The 20749-nt window shown below is 44.0% G+C and overlaps 1 protein-coding gene across 1 annotated transcript in view; it reads right to left on the reverse strand.

The window, feature by feature from the left end:
* Window positions 1-19737, reverse strand: part of SRRM3 (serine/arginine repetitive matrix 3) — a 56491-nt gene extending 36754 nt beyond the window's left edge. The window contains exons 1-2 of the mRNA XM_036768086.1: window positions 19511-19737; window positions 8243-8344 (exon numbers count right to left, since the gene is read on the reverse strand). Coding sequence (XP_036623981.1) covers window positions 8243-8344; window positions 19511-19737 — 329 coding nt within the window. The remainder of the gene's footprint in view (window positions 1-8242; window positions 8345-19510) is intronic.
* Between the last annotated feature and the right edge of the window lie 1012 nt (window positions 19738-20749).

A 20749-nucleotide genomic window follows, 5' to 3' on the forward strand; every position in this document is an offset into this window, starting at 1 on the left:
CTAACCTCTGTTTTCCAATGGTTAACCTAATTAACCCTCTCATTTTCTGCTGTCAAAGATGGTAATTGTCTATTGTCAGGGAACTTCATCCTTGGATGAAAAAGCCTCAGATTGTGACTCACGATTTGCTGGCTCTGCTCAAGGCATTGGCAATCTACCCGTTTGATTCTGCTCAGAACTGGAATGAGATGATGCAGTGTCCAAAATGAGGAAGGTGATAACCCTTGCTGTGCTCTGCCCATGCCAAGCCACATCTAGAGTATTCTGGTCCATTCTGTCCAACGCATTTTGGGAGAAGATCATAAGATCACAGACCAAAAGCTGGAAGGGACCTCAGAGGCCGACTAGGTTAACCTATTCATTTTGCAGCTAGGGAAACTGAAGCCCAGGAAGAAGAAATTATTGGTCCAAGGTAACATAGCAAACATCAGAGGTGGAAATTTAATCCAGTTCCTCTGACTCCAAAGACAATATACTTTCTACTGTTCCATGCCATTCATCGGCTTCAAGAAGATTATTAGGGACTGGAAACCATACCAAATGAGAGACAGACAGAGAGAGACACAGAAACACAGACAGACAGATAGACATACACACACAGAGTGCAGGGGACGGGACCATAAGATCACAGGTACAAAGATGGAAGGGACCTTAGTGGTAATTTTAATGTAACTTCTTCATTTTAAAGTTCATAGGTCTATTGCTTTAGAGCTGGAAGATGGCCCAAGAAGCCATCTATCCTAACCTCTTTATTTTAGAGATGAGGAAACAGACTGAGGGAGGTTCAGCGACTTGTTCATAGTTACACGGTTATTAAGAATCAGAGGCAAGGTTTGAACCCAAGACTTTTGATTCCAAGCCAGTGTTTTTTTTTTCACAGTATCACAAGGAAACTGAGACCCAGGAAGGGGAGTGGGTGAGTTAAGGTTTGTCAAATGCTTTGTTCCTCTTGGACTCATCCTATGTGATAGCAAAACAAAAAGTGGGGGGAAAACCTCAACTTCATCAATTGACCAACCTGCATGAACACCAAACCCCCAGTCTGGGGGACATTGTCTTACTGAATTAAATGAGTTATCTATATCCTAGAGACATGACTTCACCATGGAAAAGTTGGTAGACTCTGGCAGGAGTCTGGGTCAGTATGATGGACAACTCCCTCCCATCCTTATTAGGGTTACATTTTGTTTGTCTTTTTTTTCTTTTTTTTGGATGCATTTTCTTGGTTGCTCTCAGAAGGGTCACAATTCCCTAAAAGTCATTAAATCTAGCACCCTGTCTCCAGGGTAGACTTAATGCTAGACTTAATTATCTCTATTTAAGGGCAGCTCAGAAAGAATGCTTTACAATTGCCTGCGAAGGCTCTGTTCAGTCTACGTGGAAGAGAAGACAGAACACTGGGCTTGGAGTCTAGCTTTCTAGTGGTAGTTCTGTGGCTAACTTGCTGTATGACCTTGAGGAAGTCATTTCTCCTCCTCTAGGCCTTAGTATCCTCCTCTGTCAAATGGGCTTAAGGTCCCTTCCAGCTGGAATGTCTTTTGAGTTTATGATCCTAAGTTCTTCTCCCTTTTATCAGAAACTTGACACCAGCCCATGCCTCTGTCTCCCTTCTGTGAATTCCTATGGTGCTGAGAGTCTGCCCCGCACAATTTGACATGTTATTCTATACTTCATTTCTATCTGCTTAATTGTCCCATGTTTTCCAGAATACAAGCTCCTTGTCTCTCTGCCAAAGTGCAAATCACAGAATATACAGTGGGGGTCTCCATCAAGAAACGTCTCGCCAATCCCAAGATGACCTTTAGTCATGGCCTCTCCTCTTACTAGATCAGTCTCTAGGTTCAAATGCACTCAGGTTCTTTCTGGACTTCGGCTTGCTTCTCTTACTCATTGGCTTATTGTTATATAAACTCTGCCATAAAACTCTGGAGAAACTTTCAGAGCAAAGCTTGCCTGCCTTTTCAGAGCACCTCCCTTGTATGTATACAGCATTGTGCTGTAGAAATGTCTTTCTTCTATATGAATTAAGCCACTCTTGTTCTAATGGTCCATTCTCATTGGAAACACTTGGAATTTTCTCTCTCTGATCACCAAAGGGTTTAAAATACCCCCCCCCCATTTTTTGGTAGAGAGGATGAGAAAGGTACAATGGTGGGACACACAACCTACGAGATTAAAGAGAGGAGAAGAAGAGGACAGGATTCTTGTTTATCTAGTCTTCTCATTGGAGCCTTCTGTTTGTTATCTTCCACCATGCCTTCCACGGAGATGACTCCCCCAACTTACACTGGTGCCCCCAGAGACAAGACCCTCCACCAGAGGAGAAAATCTCAAAAGAGATTACTTGCACCATTTAGAAGACACTGACTACCCATCTTCAGCTTGGATCCATCCCAGCCCCTCCTCACACCCCCATACCTCCTGACTTCCAAGCAGCCAGTGCATGATGCATAAAATTGGGTGGTTTATGACAAATGTTCATGGGCACTCATGATGATTCAATTGGATGGGATTTTCCAAGAAGAGTGCCTGAGAATTCAAATGCATTTCTATGTGAGTGAACTTGGAAAGAGAACTGTGGCCACTGGCCTCCTTCCTTGAATCCCCCTCCCCTTTCCAGCTCCCCTTCCTCTCTGGCCCCCAGAGTTCCAGCCCTGAGGAGATAAAGAGCTGGCAGCACCATGATGAAGTCAGTGACATCAATCGTTGTACTCTTTTCTTTCCTCCCCTTTCTCCTTTCTTGGGACTCCACCCCCATCCCATCTTGGCACCAACTCCATGTTCATTCGTCTGCATCATGTTATCAATTGCTCTCAGATAAGGGGTTAGCCTATAACAAGATATTTCCTCAATGGATTTGGAATCAGAAAACCTGGGTTCAAATCCCAGTTTTGTTACTTAATACATATTTGACCTTGGGCCAGTCACTTTTCTCAGGGCCTGAGTTTCTTCATCTATACAATAGGAAGATTAGATCAGATGGCCCTAAGAGCCCTTCCAGCTCTAAACCCATGATCCTATACAAAATGCCTCCGTGACTGAAAGGAATAGAGCTAGAATGGTGATATTTCAATGACTATAACGAGTAAATGGGGGAAGATTTGGTGGCCCTGTTCAGCGTCACTCACATAATTCCATGTACCAGGCCATCTACTCTGCCTATTTATAAGCCTATATATGCCTCAGTTCCTTGCATGTCCCTTTGTTCCTACATAATCTCCCATGGCCCTATCCCTAGGCTTTATTCTTCCAATGCTAGTGCCAGGGACCACTAGAAATTGGTATTAGTTGACCTTTGAGGGCTCAGAAAGATTCTAAGGGACAAGTTTAAGTGATCCCATATCCTGTAGGAATTTATCAAATGTTCATTGAATTGAATGCTGACAACCACATCCTTACCATGACTCTTTTAGCTCTATTCAGAGAAGCAATGGTGGAGAACAAGAGAGATCTAGGTTCTCTGAACCTGACTTATTGATTGTGTAAATCATAGGTAAATGGGGAGAAGATATTCTAATAGAAAGGCTGAGTTCTATGCAAACTACTTATTCTAAGAGGAAAGGACTAGAGAGAAACATAAGCACTCATCTTCTCACTGCCCTAATCTTTGTGTAAACCAGGATTTGGAGTGATGGAACGCTTATTTCCTAGAGGCTACTAGGGGTGGGGGCCCAGTGATGGGAGTGGGTTATGTGCCAGCATGTAGGATGTTTCATGGATGAAGCTACATTTCAGTGGTGTCACAGGATTGTGAGGAGAAGTTCAGACATTCAGTACTGTCCCTGGCTTGCTGTTCTCTTGGCATGATCATCCCTTTTTCTCCTAGGGAAACTTGTTCCTGTTTTTAGAGATGGTAGAGGACAAGGGACCTTCTTTCTGGATGACTCAGCTATGCTTGGGAAGTCAGTGTGTTGCAGGGAAAAGAGACCTGGAGTTGGAGTTGGGGGTCTGGGTTCAAATGCTGACTTTGATGCTCACTACCTGTGTGCCCTTGAATTCCTAGAAGCCCTCCAGGCTTCAGTTTTCTTATCATTGTATTAGATGCCTCAGAGGTCCCTTTTCTGTTTTATATCTATGATCCTATGACCTGGAGACCATGGAATCCCAGATTTGGTAGGGAACTTTGAGGAAGTCTTATCCAGGCTATGGTCCTAGACAAAAATCATTTCTATCACATTTTTGACTGGCTTGAGCCCTTGCCTGGGAATCAGGACACCCTGATTCCAGTCCCAGTTTTGCCATTACTTTTGTGTGTGACCTTGAGTGTGTGGTGCATTATAAAGAACAGTGATTCTAGAGACAGAAGACCTGGGTTGATATCCTGCCCCTGATGCTTACTCCCTATATGAGCTTGTAGGGATCACTTAATGTCCATGACCCTTAATTTTCTCCACTATAGAATTATAGGCTTGGACTAGGTGGCCAATGAAATCTCTGCCATCTCTTCACCTATGAAGTACAGTAATGCAGTGATTCCAGAGGAGTCACGGCTCTCATTTCTCCTTTCTGGGCTTCAGTTTCCTGATTTATAACATGAAGGGGTTAAGACTCCATGATATTGAAGGTCCATCGTAGTCTTCTTTTTACAATTTAGTGGAAAGAATGATAGCTTTTGGAGTGAAAACCTTGGTGGAATATCATGTCTCCCACTGGTTAGCTCTGTGTCCTGGAGCAAGTCACACCAGAACCTCTGTGCCTAAGTATCCTACCCTGCACAATGAAGAGGTTGGACTAAACCTCACTGCATGCCCACCGACTGTATGCTCACTATGTAGGAGTGATTTGTGTTAAGGAGGAGAGAGGAGAAGGAGCCTACATGGTCCTTGCCCTCAAAGAGCTCCCAGCCTGGTTGGAGAGACAAGATTCACAGAGTAGTTAAAAAGGTCATATGCAGGGGACCAGGTGATCTCAGAGGTCCTGTTCAACTTAACCGGGACTTCCAGTGCCACTGAGATCACTGGTTCACAAGGCAGTCCAGTTAGCAGACGGAAGAAAATGAAGGATTAAAGGAAGTAAGTGATCTCTGTCCAAGGTCATGTAGTTAGTTAGTGACAATGTTTGAGAGGAACAGAGGGAAGGAAATGTCTGACCATTAGAAAGTTCACTCTTACACTGAGCCAAAATCTACCTCCCTCCAATTTCCACTCGTTTGTCCTAGTTCTTCTCTTTGGGGCCAAAAAGAATGAATCTAACCCCTTTTCCACATGACAGTCCTTCAGATAGTTTTATTTTTATTTGAAGGATTGCCATAGTCTTCACCTGTCTCTATCTACAGAGAGCTGAGAGTAATTAAGGGCTGTCTTGATGGGTTGGTTTTCTGGGCAGGAGACAGACTGTGCTCATTAAAGTCATTCTCCTTCCTCCAACCTCATCTAACCCTGGTTTGCAGTCCTTTTATAGCTCTTCTCAAATTCTGCCTCATGTTGCAGTTACCGATTACACACACACACACACACAGGCACACATATACATTATGTAAACACGCAATGTAACACATGCATATATACACATATAACATATGCACACACACACATGTACCTTGTATATAGATATGTATGTACAAACATGTATGTGTATGTATATGGATGGATTGATATATACCATGGGTACATATCTTCTCTATCACCTGCAGGAACTGGTATTTCTAGGAGAGAGACACAGCAGAAAAAGGGGGCCATGGGGCAAGATCTACAAGGTGATAAAATAAAAACTGTTTAGAAGGAGCTCAAAATAGGTACCTTAGAAGCTTGAATTCCACAAGGAATACAAAGACTACAGAAGGAATAAATAAAGTAAAGGTCATGAATCAGAGAATAAAAATCTAGAATGACAGAAATGGAAGGGAAATAATGAAGAGAAAGAAGGAAAAATCTTTTTTTCCCCAATGAAGGTGCAGAAAATGAAATGTAAAAACTAACAAGCAAAATAAGTTGAAGGGGAGAAGAGGAAGATGGATGTTACTTGATTATTTAATTGAGAAGAAAAAAGGGGAAGAATTTGAAAACTAGATAAAAGAAAAAATATAAAAAGAAGTAATAAATAAAACAAAACTCTAAAACTAGGTAAAGGGGTAATGAATGGCCTGGGGGTTTGAAGTGCAGGGGAAGAGAGCTGGTGAAAATTGGGTTGCCTTAGAGTAAGTTAAGATAAAATAACTGAAGAGACAAATTACTGTATTTATGAAGTAAGAGAAAGAGAGTCTAATTGAGGAAAAAAAAACATTAGAGGTAATTGGAAGAAAAGATAAACCTAACTCTCATAGCTTTAAATGTAAATGGATTAAATATCCAATAAAGTGAAAGAGTGACAGATTAGCTAAGAAAGGAAAGCCTTAAAATTTGTTGCTTACAAAAACACACCTAAATAACAAAGACCTATGCAGTATAGAATGAATGGCTTTCATAACAGTTACAGTATAGTAGAAAGAACACTGTATTTGGAGTCAAAACAGCTAGGTTAAAATCCTGGCTTTGCCACTTGTGTGACCTTAGCAGGCCATTTAACCTTTCTGGGTCAGAGTTTCCTTTTCTGTAAGATGAAGAGGGATAGACACTGGTCCCTTCCATCTGTAAAGATGTCATCCAATGGGGCAATGATAGGAACAATGGGTTTGGAGTTGAAGGACCTAGTTTGAGCCTGAGCTTAAGTCGTAGTTCTGTTAATTACTAGAAGTGTGACCTTGATCAAATTCCTTTCACTCTTTGAACTTTGGTTTCCTTCTCTGTAAAATAAGGGTTTATACTCAAATGATCTCAAAGACATTTGGAATGGAATGACCTTTCAACTTTAAATTCTATGATCTGATCTTCTGCCCATCCTCCCCTTGCTTTGGGATTAGCTTTTATACTTTACCATTTCCAGTTTTACCCCCTTTATTCCTTCACTGACCTTCTAAATCTCAATTACCCAGAGTCCTCTGTTGTACTAGTGAGTCATTCTTTACTGAGCTCCCAAAGCACAAATCTGACCATGTCAAAATCTGCCTTCTCTCCCCTCCCACACCCCTCACTCCAATAAATTCCAGTGTCTCCCTATTACCTCTGGGAACAAATACAAACTTCTTTGTTTGGCATTTAAAGCCTTTAACAGCCTGGTCACAAACTATCTTTCCAGCCTTATTATACATTGCTCTTTTCAACATGGTTCAGTCAGAATGACCCTCCAATGCTTCTCATACATCACACTTCACTTTTTGTCTCTGCCTTTTCACCAACTATCCCCCTTTCAGAGAATGCACTCTCTCCTCATCTCTGACTTAGAAATCCGTCATTTCCTTCATGACTCAGTTAAGACACCATCTTCTACATGAAGTCTTTCTTTCTCTCCCCTCCCCAGATGCTAGTGCCTCCTCTGAACGAGATTATTTTATATTCATTTTGTATGTACCTAATATGGGCATGTTGTTTCCCTCATTTGAATGTAAGCTTTTTGAGGACAGGTATTATTTTACTTTTGTCTTTGTATCTCTAATGCCCAGTGCAGTTCTGGGCACACAGTGGGTGCTCACTAAATGCTTGTTGATTGGTGGCTTTCTTAAAGTCTGCTTTAGTCTTCTTTTATATCTTGCACCTTTTGTGAAATAGAGAAAAAGGAAAGTGAAGGCATGGATGAGAAAACTTGCCTAAGGTCACACAGTCAGTTTACGACAGGACCAAAACAAGGCAAGGAATGTTGTCTTGATTACAACTCAGCGCTTTCTCTGTATTGATACATAGCCTTCCTCATTCTTCTGAAAGCCCTGGAGGAGAAGGAGGACCTCAGTTATGTATGGTTTTATATCATTCTCTAACTGTTTTGTATAAGTCCTGTCTTTCCCCTAGCTAGACCCAGAGCTCTAGGGATGAATCATATCTTCTCCTGTCTTCCTCTCAGGGAAGCCTAGCAAGCCTTGGATGAATTAACTTAGAGTTGTAGGATCCTAAATGTAGATCTGGAAAGAACCGCAAAGGACATCTAGTTTTCCCCTCATTTTTCAGATGAGGAAACTGAGGCACAGCGTGGTGAAGTGGCTTGCCCATGGTCACACAGCTGATAAGTGTCAAAAGTAGGATTTGAACTCAGGTCCTCCTGACTCCAAGTTTGGCAATCTATTGATTATTTTACCATTAGTTTAATACTTGAACAAAGGGGACTGCCCCCAAGTTTCTCAAGCTCTTCTCCAAACCTACTGAGGCTTATACTCTTCCTCTGATCCCACCCCTCTCCTGCTGATCTTTCCCAGCTCTTCCCATAGGAGACTCACATGTGGCGACCATGTTGATCCTCCCTGGTCAAGACTCCCTCCTTCTCCATCAGCATCTGTCGGAAGGTCCCCACCTTCTGCCGGATCTCCTCTTCAGAATACCTGCAGTAGGCAGAGAGGGCATAAAAGAAAGATAAAGCAAGGCTGGTGTCACTAGCGTCTTTGGCTTCCTTTGCCCCCCAACAACCCCTTCCTGCCTTTGAGGAAACTAGAGGTCTTCCCACTTTGCAGATGGAAAACTGATGAGAGATATAATCAAGGAGGGACTCTTTTTGATTAGACATGCCTTCTATTGGTTGGAGGTGGGGGAAGGTCCAGTGCCACTTGAGGGCTCTTTGTCTGGCTTGCTGCTGGGAAGAGGAAGCCACTCTCCACTGACACCCTACTAGGCACCAGAACTGTCTTTTTAGGCACCCTTCAGTTATAGAAACATAGAATGGGATAATGGAAAAAGACAGTTCTGATGCCTAGTAGGGTGTCAGTGGAGAGTAGCTTCCTCTTCCCGGCAGCAAGCCAGACAAAGAGCCCTCAAGTGGCACTGGACCTTCCCCCTCCTTAATCGCCTTCCATCTATTCTTATCTCAATGGTCTCCCTTCCAGTCCAGGACAAAGTTAGACTCTCTCCCTATTTTTGAATGAGTCATAAGGGCAGAGGAAGGAGAAATACCAACAGCTCACATTTCTATAGGACAAAAGCACGGGAACTAGGGGCAAGAGACCCACATTCTCATTCTAGTCCTGCCATTTATAAGCTGTGTGACCTTGGTCCAGTTGTTTTCCTTCTCTGGCTTGAAGTTCCTACTTCAGCAAAAATGAAGAATTAGACATTGTGATCTTGAAGGCCCCTTCTATCTTGAAATGGTCTGAAAGAGATGGCTTCTGATGTCTCTTCCAAGTATAAAATTCCTCGACTCTAAACTTCATGGGATTTAAAGGACCACTCTACTTACTCTACCAGAGAGGTCTAGCAGCTTATTGATGGTCACACAGCAAAGGAGCCAGTATTGAAACCTAGGTCTCTTGACTCTCTCTCCATCCGATAGTCTTTTAACCAATGCAATCATGATAGGCTGGTGGGCATCACCCTTTCCATGAAACTTTGCTCACTCTTCCCGGTTGTTACTGCTTCTCCTTCCTCAAATTACCTTGTATCTATTTCTTGATTTATGCATTGCATCTCCCCACTGGAATACAAGCCCCTTGAGGGCAAGGACTGGTTTCCTTTTTGTCTTTAACTCTACACTGCCTAGCACAGTGTCTGGCACATGTTGGAGGCATGATATAGCAAAATCCTGTGATTTGTCCTAGGAAATACAAACTGAACCTATCTAGGACTTTGTGGATAGGTCTCATGAAGTCATTTGAGGCTTTAGAGAGGGTGAGATTTGCAAAAGCTCACATAGGTGTTAAGGGCCAGAGGTGGCTCTTGAACCCCTTTCTTGTGACTCTAACCTCAACACTTAATTCACTGTCCCATACTGTCTTGCTTTAAGTAGATGTTTTAAGATGGTGCTCTTCACATCATGTTGGGGAGTGAGGTCACCAATGCCTCAGTATAGGGGTGGGGGCTGGTCCTGACTGGGGCCATCATAGGCTTTGAGCCTTCTCATAATCACATCAGGTTACCTGAGGAGAAAGTGTTCATAACCCAAATTACAGAGCTATCAAATAAATATTAAGGGTTGGAATATTATTTAATAGTATAAAATGAATATACTCTCCTGTAATGGTTATGAATATTAATCAAATATCTGAATACAGGAAAGAGATACTAATGGATTTGAGCTGAAATAAATGAATATGAATGACCAGGTGATATCAATGAAGAAAAATCTCTGAGCCTGGAGAATATATAAGAGGTATGTGTGGGCATGGGCACGCGTTTGTTTTTTAAATACATTTTTGTTGATTTTTTTGTTTATTTACAAAAATTTTTACTGAGCTTGCTCTTGTATCTCTTCCCCTTCCTTCTCCCTGAGAATCCCTCCCCATCCCCCTTCCCCTCCCCTCCCCCTTCCCCTTTCTCCTTCCCTCCCTCCCTCCCTCTCTCTCCCTCTCTCTCCCTCTCTCTCCCTCTCTCTCTCTCTCTCCCCCTGCCCCTCCCTCCCTCCCTTCCTCTCTCTGTCTGTCTCTCTGTCTCTCTCTTTCTTCCCTCTCTCTCCTCTCCCTCTCCCCTCCCCTCCCCTCCCCTCCCCTCTCTCTCTCTCTCTCTCTCTCTCTCTCTGTTTAAAGTGAAGAAGGGAAAAGAAAGGAATGGGTACCAAGGAGAATGATAGATGGTAGCTCAGAAGGAGAGTTTTGAGATACTAGGATCATAGATATAGAATTGCACTATTCTGGAAAGCAGTTTGGGACTGTGCACCAAAAGTCATTAAACTGTATATACCTTTTGACCAGAGATAGCACTACCAGGTCAACAACCCAAAGAGATTAAAGAAAGAGGAAACAGATCTATATGGACCAAAATACTTATGCAGCTAATTTTGTGGTGGCAAAGAACTAGAGGCTAAAGGGGTGCTCATCAATTAGACAGTAACTGGACAGATTATAGTTTATGAATATGTTGGAATATTATTGTGCCATAAAAAATGACAAAGGAGTTGGATTCAGAGAAACCTTGGAAGACTTATATGAACTGATGAAGAATAAAGTGAGCAGAACCAGGTAAATAATTTTTACAATAACAGTAACATCGAAAAACAAACCTCTTGGAAAGAAGTCAGACTTCTGCTCAGTGCAATGGCCAACTACATCTTCAGAGAAGTGATGAGGAAGCCTGCTACCCACCTCTTCACAAGTGACAACAGATGTAAGGTGCAGAATGAATTACACACACACATATACATACATACATGCATATTTTTGGATGTAGCAAATGTATAGATTTGCTTTGATTGATTTCTAATCTGTTACAAAAATTGTGTTTTTCCTTTTTTGATTTTAGGGAGAGAGACTATTTTGCTATTAAAAAATAAGAAAAGAAAGAAAAGGGGGCCATTGAAACATTTTAAAACTCTCAGAAAGGAGCTGATGGAAGGTCAATAGAAAGCAGAAACAAGCAGAACAACTTGGAAAGTAGCATGTGATAAAGAAAGGAACAGGTGGCATTTTATATATACATATATATATTTAAAAGCAAGCTGTATTTGATGTAGATTCATCGCTTCGCATATAATCTTTTTCTGTCTCATTTTGTATGTGGAAATGTTCTCTTTCTTTTTTGGTGTTTGTTAAATTCAGAATAAAAATCTAAAAAAATAAATGGATTTGGAGTTGGAAAGGATGTTAGAGTTCATTTAGTCCAACTTCACACACACTCTCCCCTCCATTTTACAGATGGGAGGCCTGGGGAGGTAAAGTTACTTGCCCAAAGTAAGGAGAAAGAAAGGAAATGAGTATTTATTAAGTGCCTACTATGTGCTGGGCACTGTGCCAATTGCTTTCCAAATATTGTCATTTGATCCTCACAACAAACCTGGGAAGCAGGTGCTATTATGACCCCCATTTTACAGACAAGAAAACTGAGTCAGACAGAGGTTAAGTGACTTGCCACATAGCTAGTATGAGGCCAGATTTGAATTCAGGTCTTCCTGACTCCAAGCTCAGCACTCTATCTATCATGTCACTCAGCTGCCAAGTAGCAAATGGCAGAGCCCAGATTTGAACCCAGGCCTTCCTACTCCTGATGCAGACCTCTTGCCATCACACATAAAATGCCTCCTGAAGAATTAAACCCCAAAGTACAGACCTAGGTGTTCATGGCTTGGGGCCACCATAACTTGGGGCTATAGTGATTGTAGGTGCTTCATTAGGGTCAATTGCCTCCCCAAGCACACCTCTCACCCCCTCCCCAGTCCCATAGCACATGAGGATCATTCCACAAATGATGGGCTGGCCTCATGAGGTAGTGAGCTCCCTGTCACTGGTTGTTTTAAGAGAAGGCAGGAGAAATCATTCAATCAGTCAACAAGCATTTATTGAATGCCTACCATGTGCCAGGCACCAAGCTAGATGCTAATGAATGAAACAGTCCTTGCTCTCAAGGAGATTACATTCTAATAGGGCACACACAACGTATACAAGATACTTACAAACTAGACAGAGTCACCTTAGAGAAGAAGGTATTGGCAGTTGTATTCTACAGTTGCTAGAGGGATCAGGAAAAGCTTCCTTTAAAAGGCATTTCTTGAGCTGAGTCTTAAGGGAAACTAGACATCCCAGGAAGCAGAGATGAGGAGTAGGTGCTTCCAGACACTGGGACCAGCCTAAGATGGGAGACGGAGAGTCACGTACTTGGAATGGCAAGTAGGCCAGTGTAGCTGGGCCACAGAGTTTGTGGAGAGAAATAATGTATGAGAAAATTGAAAAGAGGGAAAGAGTCTGGTTGTGAAGAGCTTTGAGTGACAAACAAGGGAGTTTAGTTTTACACCTAAAGGTACTAGGTACTAGGGAGCAACTGGAGGTTGTTGGTGAGCAGGGTGACATAGTCAGACCTATGCTTCAGGAAAATCATTGCAGCAGCAATGTGGACAGTGGATTGGAGTAGGGAAGAAATGAGGCAGAGAGATCAATGAGGAGGCTATTGCAAGGATCTGTGCATGGGGGCCTGAACAAGCTTAACATTCACGTCTGTGGAGAGAAGGGAGATACTGTGAAAGTAGAAATAAGATTTGGCAAATGATGCACATATAGGGCGAGGCAAGTGACCAGTTATCAAGGATTCTCTGAAGGGCATTTCTATGTGGGAGAAATACTGGACTAAATGACTCCTAAGGCCCTTTCCAAGTACCAATTCATATTGCAACCCTCCCCGCACTTTCTTATCTCTGTATGATTTCTGTCCACACTTTCCCGTAAATTCTCCATAAGGGAGCTACCCAAAGTGCTAGAGAGTTTCTTGAGTTCTTTCAGAATCACAGGAGTATCACTGTTTCGCTGGAGCTGTCCCTCATGTCCACACAGCCATCAGGTTGTGGAGACAAGAGACATAGCTTCTGATGCCGTGTGACCCTGAGCAAATCACTTTACCTCTCTGGGCCCCAGGTTTCACCCTTTGCTCTGAGAACTACAGCCAAATCAACACTGCCATTGCAAAGGGCAAATAAACTAACTTCTCCCTCCTTGTTCTACTTTCTATCTTTGTGTCTCCCTAAAATCAAAATTCCTTTCCCTCACCTCCACTCCCCTCTATGTGTCGCCTTTCCATTAAAATGTCGGCTCCTTGAGGAGGGACTGTCTTGATCTTGTATTTATATCTCCAGCATTAGCACACTGCTTGGCACGTAGCAAGTACTTAAATACTATTCATTCACTTTGCAAGGGATGAGAGAGGGCCTCTGAAGTCCCTTTCAGTTATCGGTCTATGAGCCCATGGTCCTATGATCTGCTGGTCATACGTAATATCTATTTATTACCAGATTCATCTAAAACACTAGAGTCATCACATCTCTCCCTTGCTCATTGACACTTTATTGCTCACAGGGTGAAATGCAAAGACCTAAGTCTGAAGTTCAAGCTCTTTCACAATCTAGCCCCTATGTTAAACATCTTTGCCGTACCACTCACTCATACCTAGCCATTGGCTTTTCTAAGCTAAGCTGGTTTTTTCACTGTCCCTTGTGTATGTCATTCCACCAAACTTACATGAAGCACTATCTGTGTATAAGGCATAGCACTGGTTATTAGACATAAAAGGTAGATCTGACATCTAGCCAGCTCTCAAGAAGCTTACACTCCAATGGGGCAGAGAAGAGAGGAACACACAAATAGTCATGAACCAAGGGAGATTGAGATCTATGCAGAGAAGAAACAGGCAAATTGGGGGGAAGGAGAGACCTCTTTAATTGGGGGAAGGAGGCAAGGTGAGTCAAGGGAAGATTCATGGAAAAGTTGGTGCCTGGGCTGACCCTTGAAGAGAGCATTTTCAATTGATAGAGATTTGGGTTGACAGGAGTCCATTCCAGGCTTGGGGGAAGATTTAAGTGACAAAAAAGAATAGGACAAAGACAGGAAACAGCAAGGCATCTATTTGATAGGACATATAGTATGTGGAGGGGAATTAGACTAGAAAGATTGGCTCAAACAAAATTTTGAATGAATAACTTTGAGCATGATTACCACCTCTGTACCTTAACTGAAATTGTTCCCCCACCTGTAATGTTCAGGGCCTCTTGCCCTGATTGTCTAAATCCTATCCATCCCTGAAGGCTCAGTGGGGGATTAAGGCTCAGTGTCAGGAGTGGGCATAGATTTCAATGTTAGAGATGAACAGTCAGTGGTGAGGATAGGAGTTTATTGCTAGAGATGAGGGCTTAGTGTCAGGGACAAGGGCTCAGTCCTAAGGATGAGGGTGCATTTTGTGACTAGGAGCTCTATGTAAGAGATGGTACCTCTGTATTGGGTTTGGGGGTGAAGGTCTGAAATGGAGGCTCAGGGTCACGTTGCCCAGGTGACAGACTCAGTGCTAGGGATGGGGCCTCTGCTTCGTGTATTGGAGCTCAGTGTTGGGATAGGGGCTCAATGCTGAGGACCAGAGGGTGTCCAAGATGAGGGATCAGAGCTGTGAACTCTATCAGGTCAGGGCAGGGGCCTCAGTGCCCGGAATGGACACTCAGCCCCCAGGCTTAGTGTCAGTAAGAAAGACTCAGAGTTAGGTGTATGTGCTCAGTATTTTTCCCATTCTTGGAAATGATTTTCTGGAGTTTTGTCAAATCATTTCCACATGCAATATTGCAACTTGATTGTCCTAACTGTGAAGATAATGGCTTTTAATTAAGGCACCTGTAGACCCAGCACTCCCTCTTCAGGGACCACAGCCCACAGTTCTGCTACAGGAAACAGAATTTTCTTTTTTTCGCACATCAATAGCTCATCAGCTCTTTCAAATATGTTTGTATTGCCTGCTAATAACTTGCTTTGTGTACATCTCCGTCTGTTTCTTTCCATCTCCTCCCCTCTCAGCACTCACTTGGAGCTCAGGAAACATATCATTTCTTAGGATGAGTCGATTCCTTGGCATCCTTATTCTGGGTCCTAGTGCCTTCAACCGAGCTCTTTTCCCTTGAATTGAGTCGAAGATCCCATGCCCAGCACTGAGCCCTCATCTCCAGAATGGAACTTTCACTTTTAGAATCTCCTCCCACATTTCTAGTTATTAACACATACATACAATTCTCACCCCTTCCCTGGGGCATCGGCCCTAAGAGGTGTGACTCTCCCTCTCCCCACCAACTGCTAGCCTGAGGAATCAGATGACCTTGGAATGACTTCCATGAAGGCACATCACCTCCTGTTTCCCTGGGGCTCCAGGCTCACCTCCAGGAATTTCCTTGCAGAGGCAACAGGAGAGGATTGGAAAGAAAACTGAGCAGCAATTACCTTTCCTACTCCCTTTGCCCTGCAGCTGAGTGACCTCCCTTGGGGAAGGAAACTGGAGCAGGGAATCCAGATTCAACCCTTTCCTGGGAGGAGCTGCTAGCTGAAGGACTCATAGAAGCATACCTTCCCACCCCTACAAGGAAGACACCAGTGGCTGTCTCCTTCATCCTCTTGGCTCCAGAAATTGAGTGTGGTCTGGGCACCTCACTGAGCACCAAGCACCAGGGGAAAATGAGCGATTTTAGGCAAGCCATCTGTGCATTTAAGGACTCAGTTTCCTTATCTATCCAAAGGGAGAAATAATTCCCACTGCCTTATTGGATTATGGCAAAGATCCAGTGGGAGAATTGTGGAAATATCTTGGCAAATCTAGCTTAATGAGAGAGGCCTTAGAATCAGCAAGTCCTGACTCTAACATACACAGGCTTCGTAATCCTGGGCACTAAGTCATTTCATTTCTCAATGCTCCAGGGAATCCTTTAAGACTATAAGGGGCAGAGCAGGTGCCAACCTGCATTGGCATAGGCTGTTTCCTCATGAGTAATCTCCATACCAATAAAATCACAGGTCTGATTTTTTTAAAAGTCTCTCTTGTTAAACAAAAGTGAGACATGATGTCACCGATCTGATCGTTGGTCTAGCTAGTCCAGTGAGAACTAACCCAATCTCCAGGGCTACTCAGAGATGGTGGAATTCCCCAGTCTTCCTAGCTACACCAGACCAGGGGCTCCATGAGGGTAAGAATCATATCTCACCATCCCTTCTTTGAAGGCAGGAGTGGTATCTCCCTCATCATATCAAGGGCTTTCCAAGACTATCTTCCCATCCTCTTCAGTACCCAGTCCAGGACTGTGACCACAGGAGGGGCCCCCCTGTGTGACTTTGGGGGATCACTTAACTTCCTTGGGCCTCAGTTTCCTCAGTCATAAAATGAGAGAGTTGGACTAGCTAACATTCCAGGTCCCTTCCAGCTCTAGACTTAGGATTCCATGCTCTTATGACTGACTGTTGAATTTGGGGTATCTTAAGCCACCCCTCAGGCATAGGATATCAGAATCCCACAGTGGGATGAGTTGAGCTGAGTGCAAACAGTCCTGCACTGAGAGACAGGAAATCTGGGTTTGAATCTCAACTCTGACATTTGTCAGAAGGGTGACATAGGGTCAGGTCTTGAGCCTTATTTTCCTGCTCTGTAAAATGATACCGACACTCTCTCCTTCACAGAAGCATTATGAGGAGTGAGCATTGCAAACCCTAAAGAGACGTAGAAGTGGGAGTGTATGATTAGAGGGCTCCTCAGACCCCAGAGAGACAAAAACCCCTGCAAATTTACTGAGTAATTCGATGTTGACAAAGCACACTGCTTACAACAAATCCTTTGAGTATACCGATAACTATCCCCATTTTCCAGACAAGAAAACTGAAGCTTATGAAGTGAAATGACTTTCCCATGATTCCTTCTTTCAGGACCCACCCAATAGTAGGTGTCTGAGCTAGGATTTGGACCCAGGTCTCCTGACTCTAAATCCTGTGTTTTTTTCCTTCACACTATGATGCCCAAAGACTCCGAGTCGTCTACTATTATCCACCGTTCAGAGGTATAGGAGTACAGTTACCATCCTCCCTCAGCAGGATCGGACAACTAGATTAGGAAGGAACCTCAAAGGCCATCTAATTCAACCCCCTCATTTTACAGATGAGGAAACCAAGGTTCAGAGTGGTTAAGTAAATGTCCAAAGTCACACAAGTAATATGGACCAGAGGCAGCATTTAAGCTAGGTCATCAGGCTCCAAATCTGTTGCCCTTTCCTCCTGGCTTCTCAGGACTCTGACTTCTGAGAACAGAGCCTGATTCACATTTCCAAACCCCCAGACTCAGGGCTGGCACCTCTTGCTTTCATCCCATGGCCAGAGTCACATCAGCCACCCCAGGCTCATTCCAGCATAGGGTTCTGGCTGGTCACAGGGTGCCAGAGCAGCTGATTTGCCATCAGCCCAGTTGGTATTTCTGCACCCCCCAGCTCACAGCTGCATCAAGGAAGCACGCTTGTCAGGGAGGGGACCAAGCTCACCAGCCAGAAATTTCATTGCCTCAAAATTGCTCTGCCATCTGAGATGGAGAGAAACGTAAAACGGCACAGGAATCCACAGAAATATTATGGAAGCATTGTGGTTGTTGTTGGTAGTGTTCCTTCATTTTTCAAAGAGAACCAAAGACATCCTGAGGGTCATGTCCTGACATGTGTGTGAACTGGATTTAAGTGAGGCATTGTGATGAAATGGAAAAAGAACTCCCTCTACCTCAAATCCCACCTGCTGCTTCTTACTGGGCAGCCAGGTGGCACAGTGCAGAGAGCTGGGCCTGGAGTCAGGGAGACCTGAGTTCAAATCTGACCTCAGACACTTAGTAGCTGTGTGACCCTGGACAAGTCATTTGGCCTCTGTTTATTTCACTTTCCTCATTTGTAAAAAGGGGATAATAATAGCACCTACCTCCCAGGGTTGTTGTGAGGATCGAATGAGAAAATAATCACAAAGCACTTAGCACAGTGCCTGGCACATAGTAGGTACTCTATAAATGTTAGCTGTTGTCATCCTTATCACCTTAGAGCATTGCCTAGAACAGAGAACTCTGGAGTGCTGCTGAGACCAGCTTAAAATAGATTTGGGGGGCAGCCAGGTGGCACAGTGAGTAGAACACCGGCCCTGAAGTCAGGAGGACCTGAGTTCAAATGTGGCCTCAGACACTTGACACACTTACTAGCTGTGTGACTGTGTCAACAATCCAGTTAGCAGCTGTCGTGGGGTGAAAGACCAGTACAAGCCCAACAACAAGTACCCTACCACACTACCTGGGCTGCAAAAACCCAGGTTCTTTTGGTCTGCTTTACTAAGGAAAGCAGCATTAAGAGGTTAACAAGCTTACTTTAATCCAGCATACAAATACCATTCACTTAGTTCAGGGGAAAAAGCCAGCACCCTGAACTTCAGAGCAAATACAAATTACAAACATCGACAGACAGGCCAAATACAATTCATAGTTACCGACATCTAGGTTCAGCCCAGGAGTTCATAACAAGGGCCAGCCCAGAGTCACGAGGGCCACCATGGCTGTGCGTAAGAGCTCCAAGAAAGAGAAAGCCAACCCCTGGTTTTATATCTTTTTCAGGGTCAAGGGTGAGTCACGCATGCGACTCACCCACGTGACCTAAAATCGTCACAAAGAGGCAACTTAAACCCACGTGGTCTAAAAGCTTCTGATGTCCCAAACATGTCACTCAAACACATGTGTAAACTAGGCCCTCCCCTGAGGCAAGGAGGTCACCAAGGATTCTCAGTCTAATCAAGGAAACAAAGGCCAAACTCTTCAAGGGCACTTGGTTGAACTGAGTGCTAAGAGCCCATTTTGTTTACCAACACAGTGACCTTGGGCAGGTCACTTAACCTCAATTGCCCTGCCTTCCCCCCTGCAAAAATAAACAAACAAATAAATAAATACGTAGATAGATAAATACATAAATAAATAAAATATATCTGGGAAATATTTAACAAAACTGATACAAATAGAATACAATAAAGATAATGTTAATTTGTGGTTTTCTTAGTCCATATGCATCCTGTGGGATCTGTTTCCATTGGAGTCTGATGCCACTGCACTAGAGTGCTGAGAAGTTAAGGCACTTACCCAGGGCCACACAGCCAGGACATTGGAGGGACTTGAATAGGGTATTCCTGGCTCTGAGGCCAGATATGGAGCCACTATGCCAGCATTGTATAAAATGATTGTTGGGCTTATTATTAAAAATGGCGGGCTGCCCCCAAGCAGTCAGTAGGGTTGGAGCGACTCAGTCTTTGGGTTACCCTTCTATCCATCTACCTAGACTCACTCACCCCTGTTCCTCCATCATCTCTTGCAGCTCCATACACTTGAGTTCCACACGCCGCTTCCTCTCATGGTCCAGGATCTCCCGGTGCGCCTTCTTCACCAGGCTGGGCTCCACAACCCGCAGCTCCTCCTCTGGTCTGTGCCAGGCACCCGAGGCACTGGGTTGGGGGAAGCCGTTGGCGGCATCTGGTGGAGATGGGATGCTGGCTCCATTGTTGAAAGTGGAGGACATGGCTGCCTGCACGGACCGGCTGGCTGAAGTCTCTACAGAATGGAGAAAGGGGGAGAAAGACATATTCAGACAAACTCATTTCTGATCTGTCCTTCTTAAACCAACACCCATCCGGAAAACTCTCCTCTTTAACTACTCTGCTCAATTCATGGTGATGACTCAAAGGGAGAAATGCTGTTCACAACAGCTTCTGGGCGCAAGAGAAACAGAAAGGGGCAGCCAGAGGGGAGGGAATGCCCATAGAGGCCAGAACTGACTGGGTGGAGAGGGGGCAGGGTGGGGGGGTGTTGTAAAGTTAGACCTGCAACGTCGGGAAAGAGAAAAGTGCCCAGGAGATACAATCCCTCTTCCTTCTTGAAGCAAGTTAGTGTCAAAGTGGTCCCTAGTCTGGGGGAAAGCCTGCATCCCTAGTCATCTTTCCCCTTCTCTCAAGTTAACTACTCCCAACTCCAGGGTTTATCTTTCCACCCTCAGCGCTGCAGTTAGGGAGGAATGTGTGGATTTTATAATGTTTTGGACTGAACAAGATGGGGCTCTGAAGAAATTTCACCAGAACGTTCCTCTGTAATTGGGTTGAAGTTTCATTATTTGGAGAAGGCCTCAATAGCTAAAGGCTGACCAGAAGCCCACTAGACAGGAGATCTCCAAACCTGAGTTTCAGCACTGGCTCTGCCACTTAGTGACCAGGTGACCCTAGACAAGTGAATTTCCTCCCTGAACCTCAGTTTCCTCTTGTTTGAAAGGTAGCTGATCTGGGGGCCCCCCATTTCTCTAGCTCATAGTTCATAGGCTTAGGGCTAGAAGGCATCTCAGATTTTATCTAGTCAAATCCTTTCATTTTACTAATGAAACTGAAGCCCTAAGAGGGCTTATGGTCGCAAAGAGAGTAAATAGCAGTGCCTGGATTCAAACAAAGGTCCTAGGGCCCCAGATTCGACATTCTGTCCACTGAACCTATGAGCTATAAACTCGTGGAAACGTTCAAAGTGCTGACAGTGTAAGGACTAGCATG

This window comes from Trichosurus vulpecula, chromosome 7, assembly GCF_011100635.1.
Source record: "Trichosurus vulpecula isolate mTriVul1 chromosome 7, mTriVul1.pri, whole genome shotgun sequence".
NCBI lineage: Eukaryota > Metazoa > Chordata > Mammalia > Diprotodontia > Phalangeridae > Trichosurus > Trichosurus vulpecula.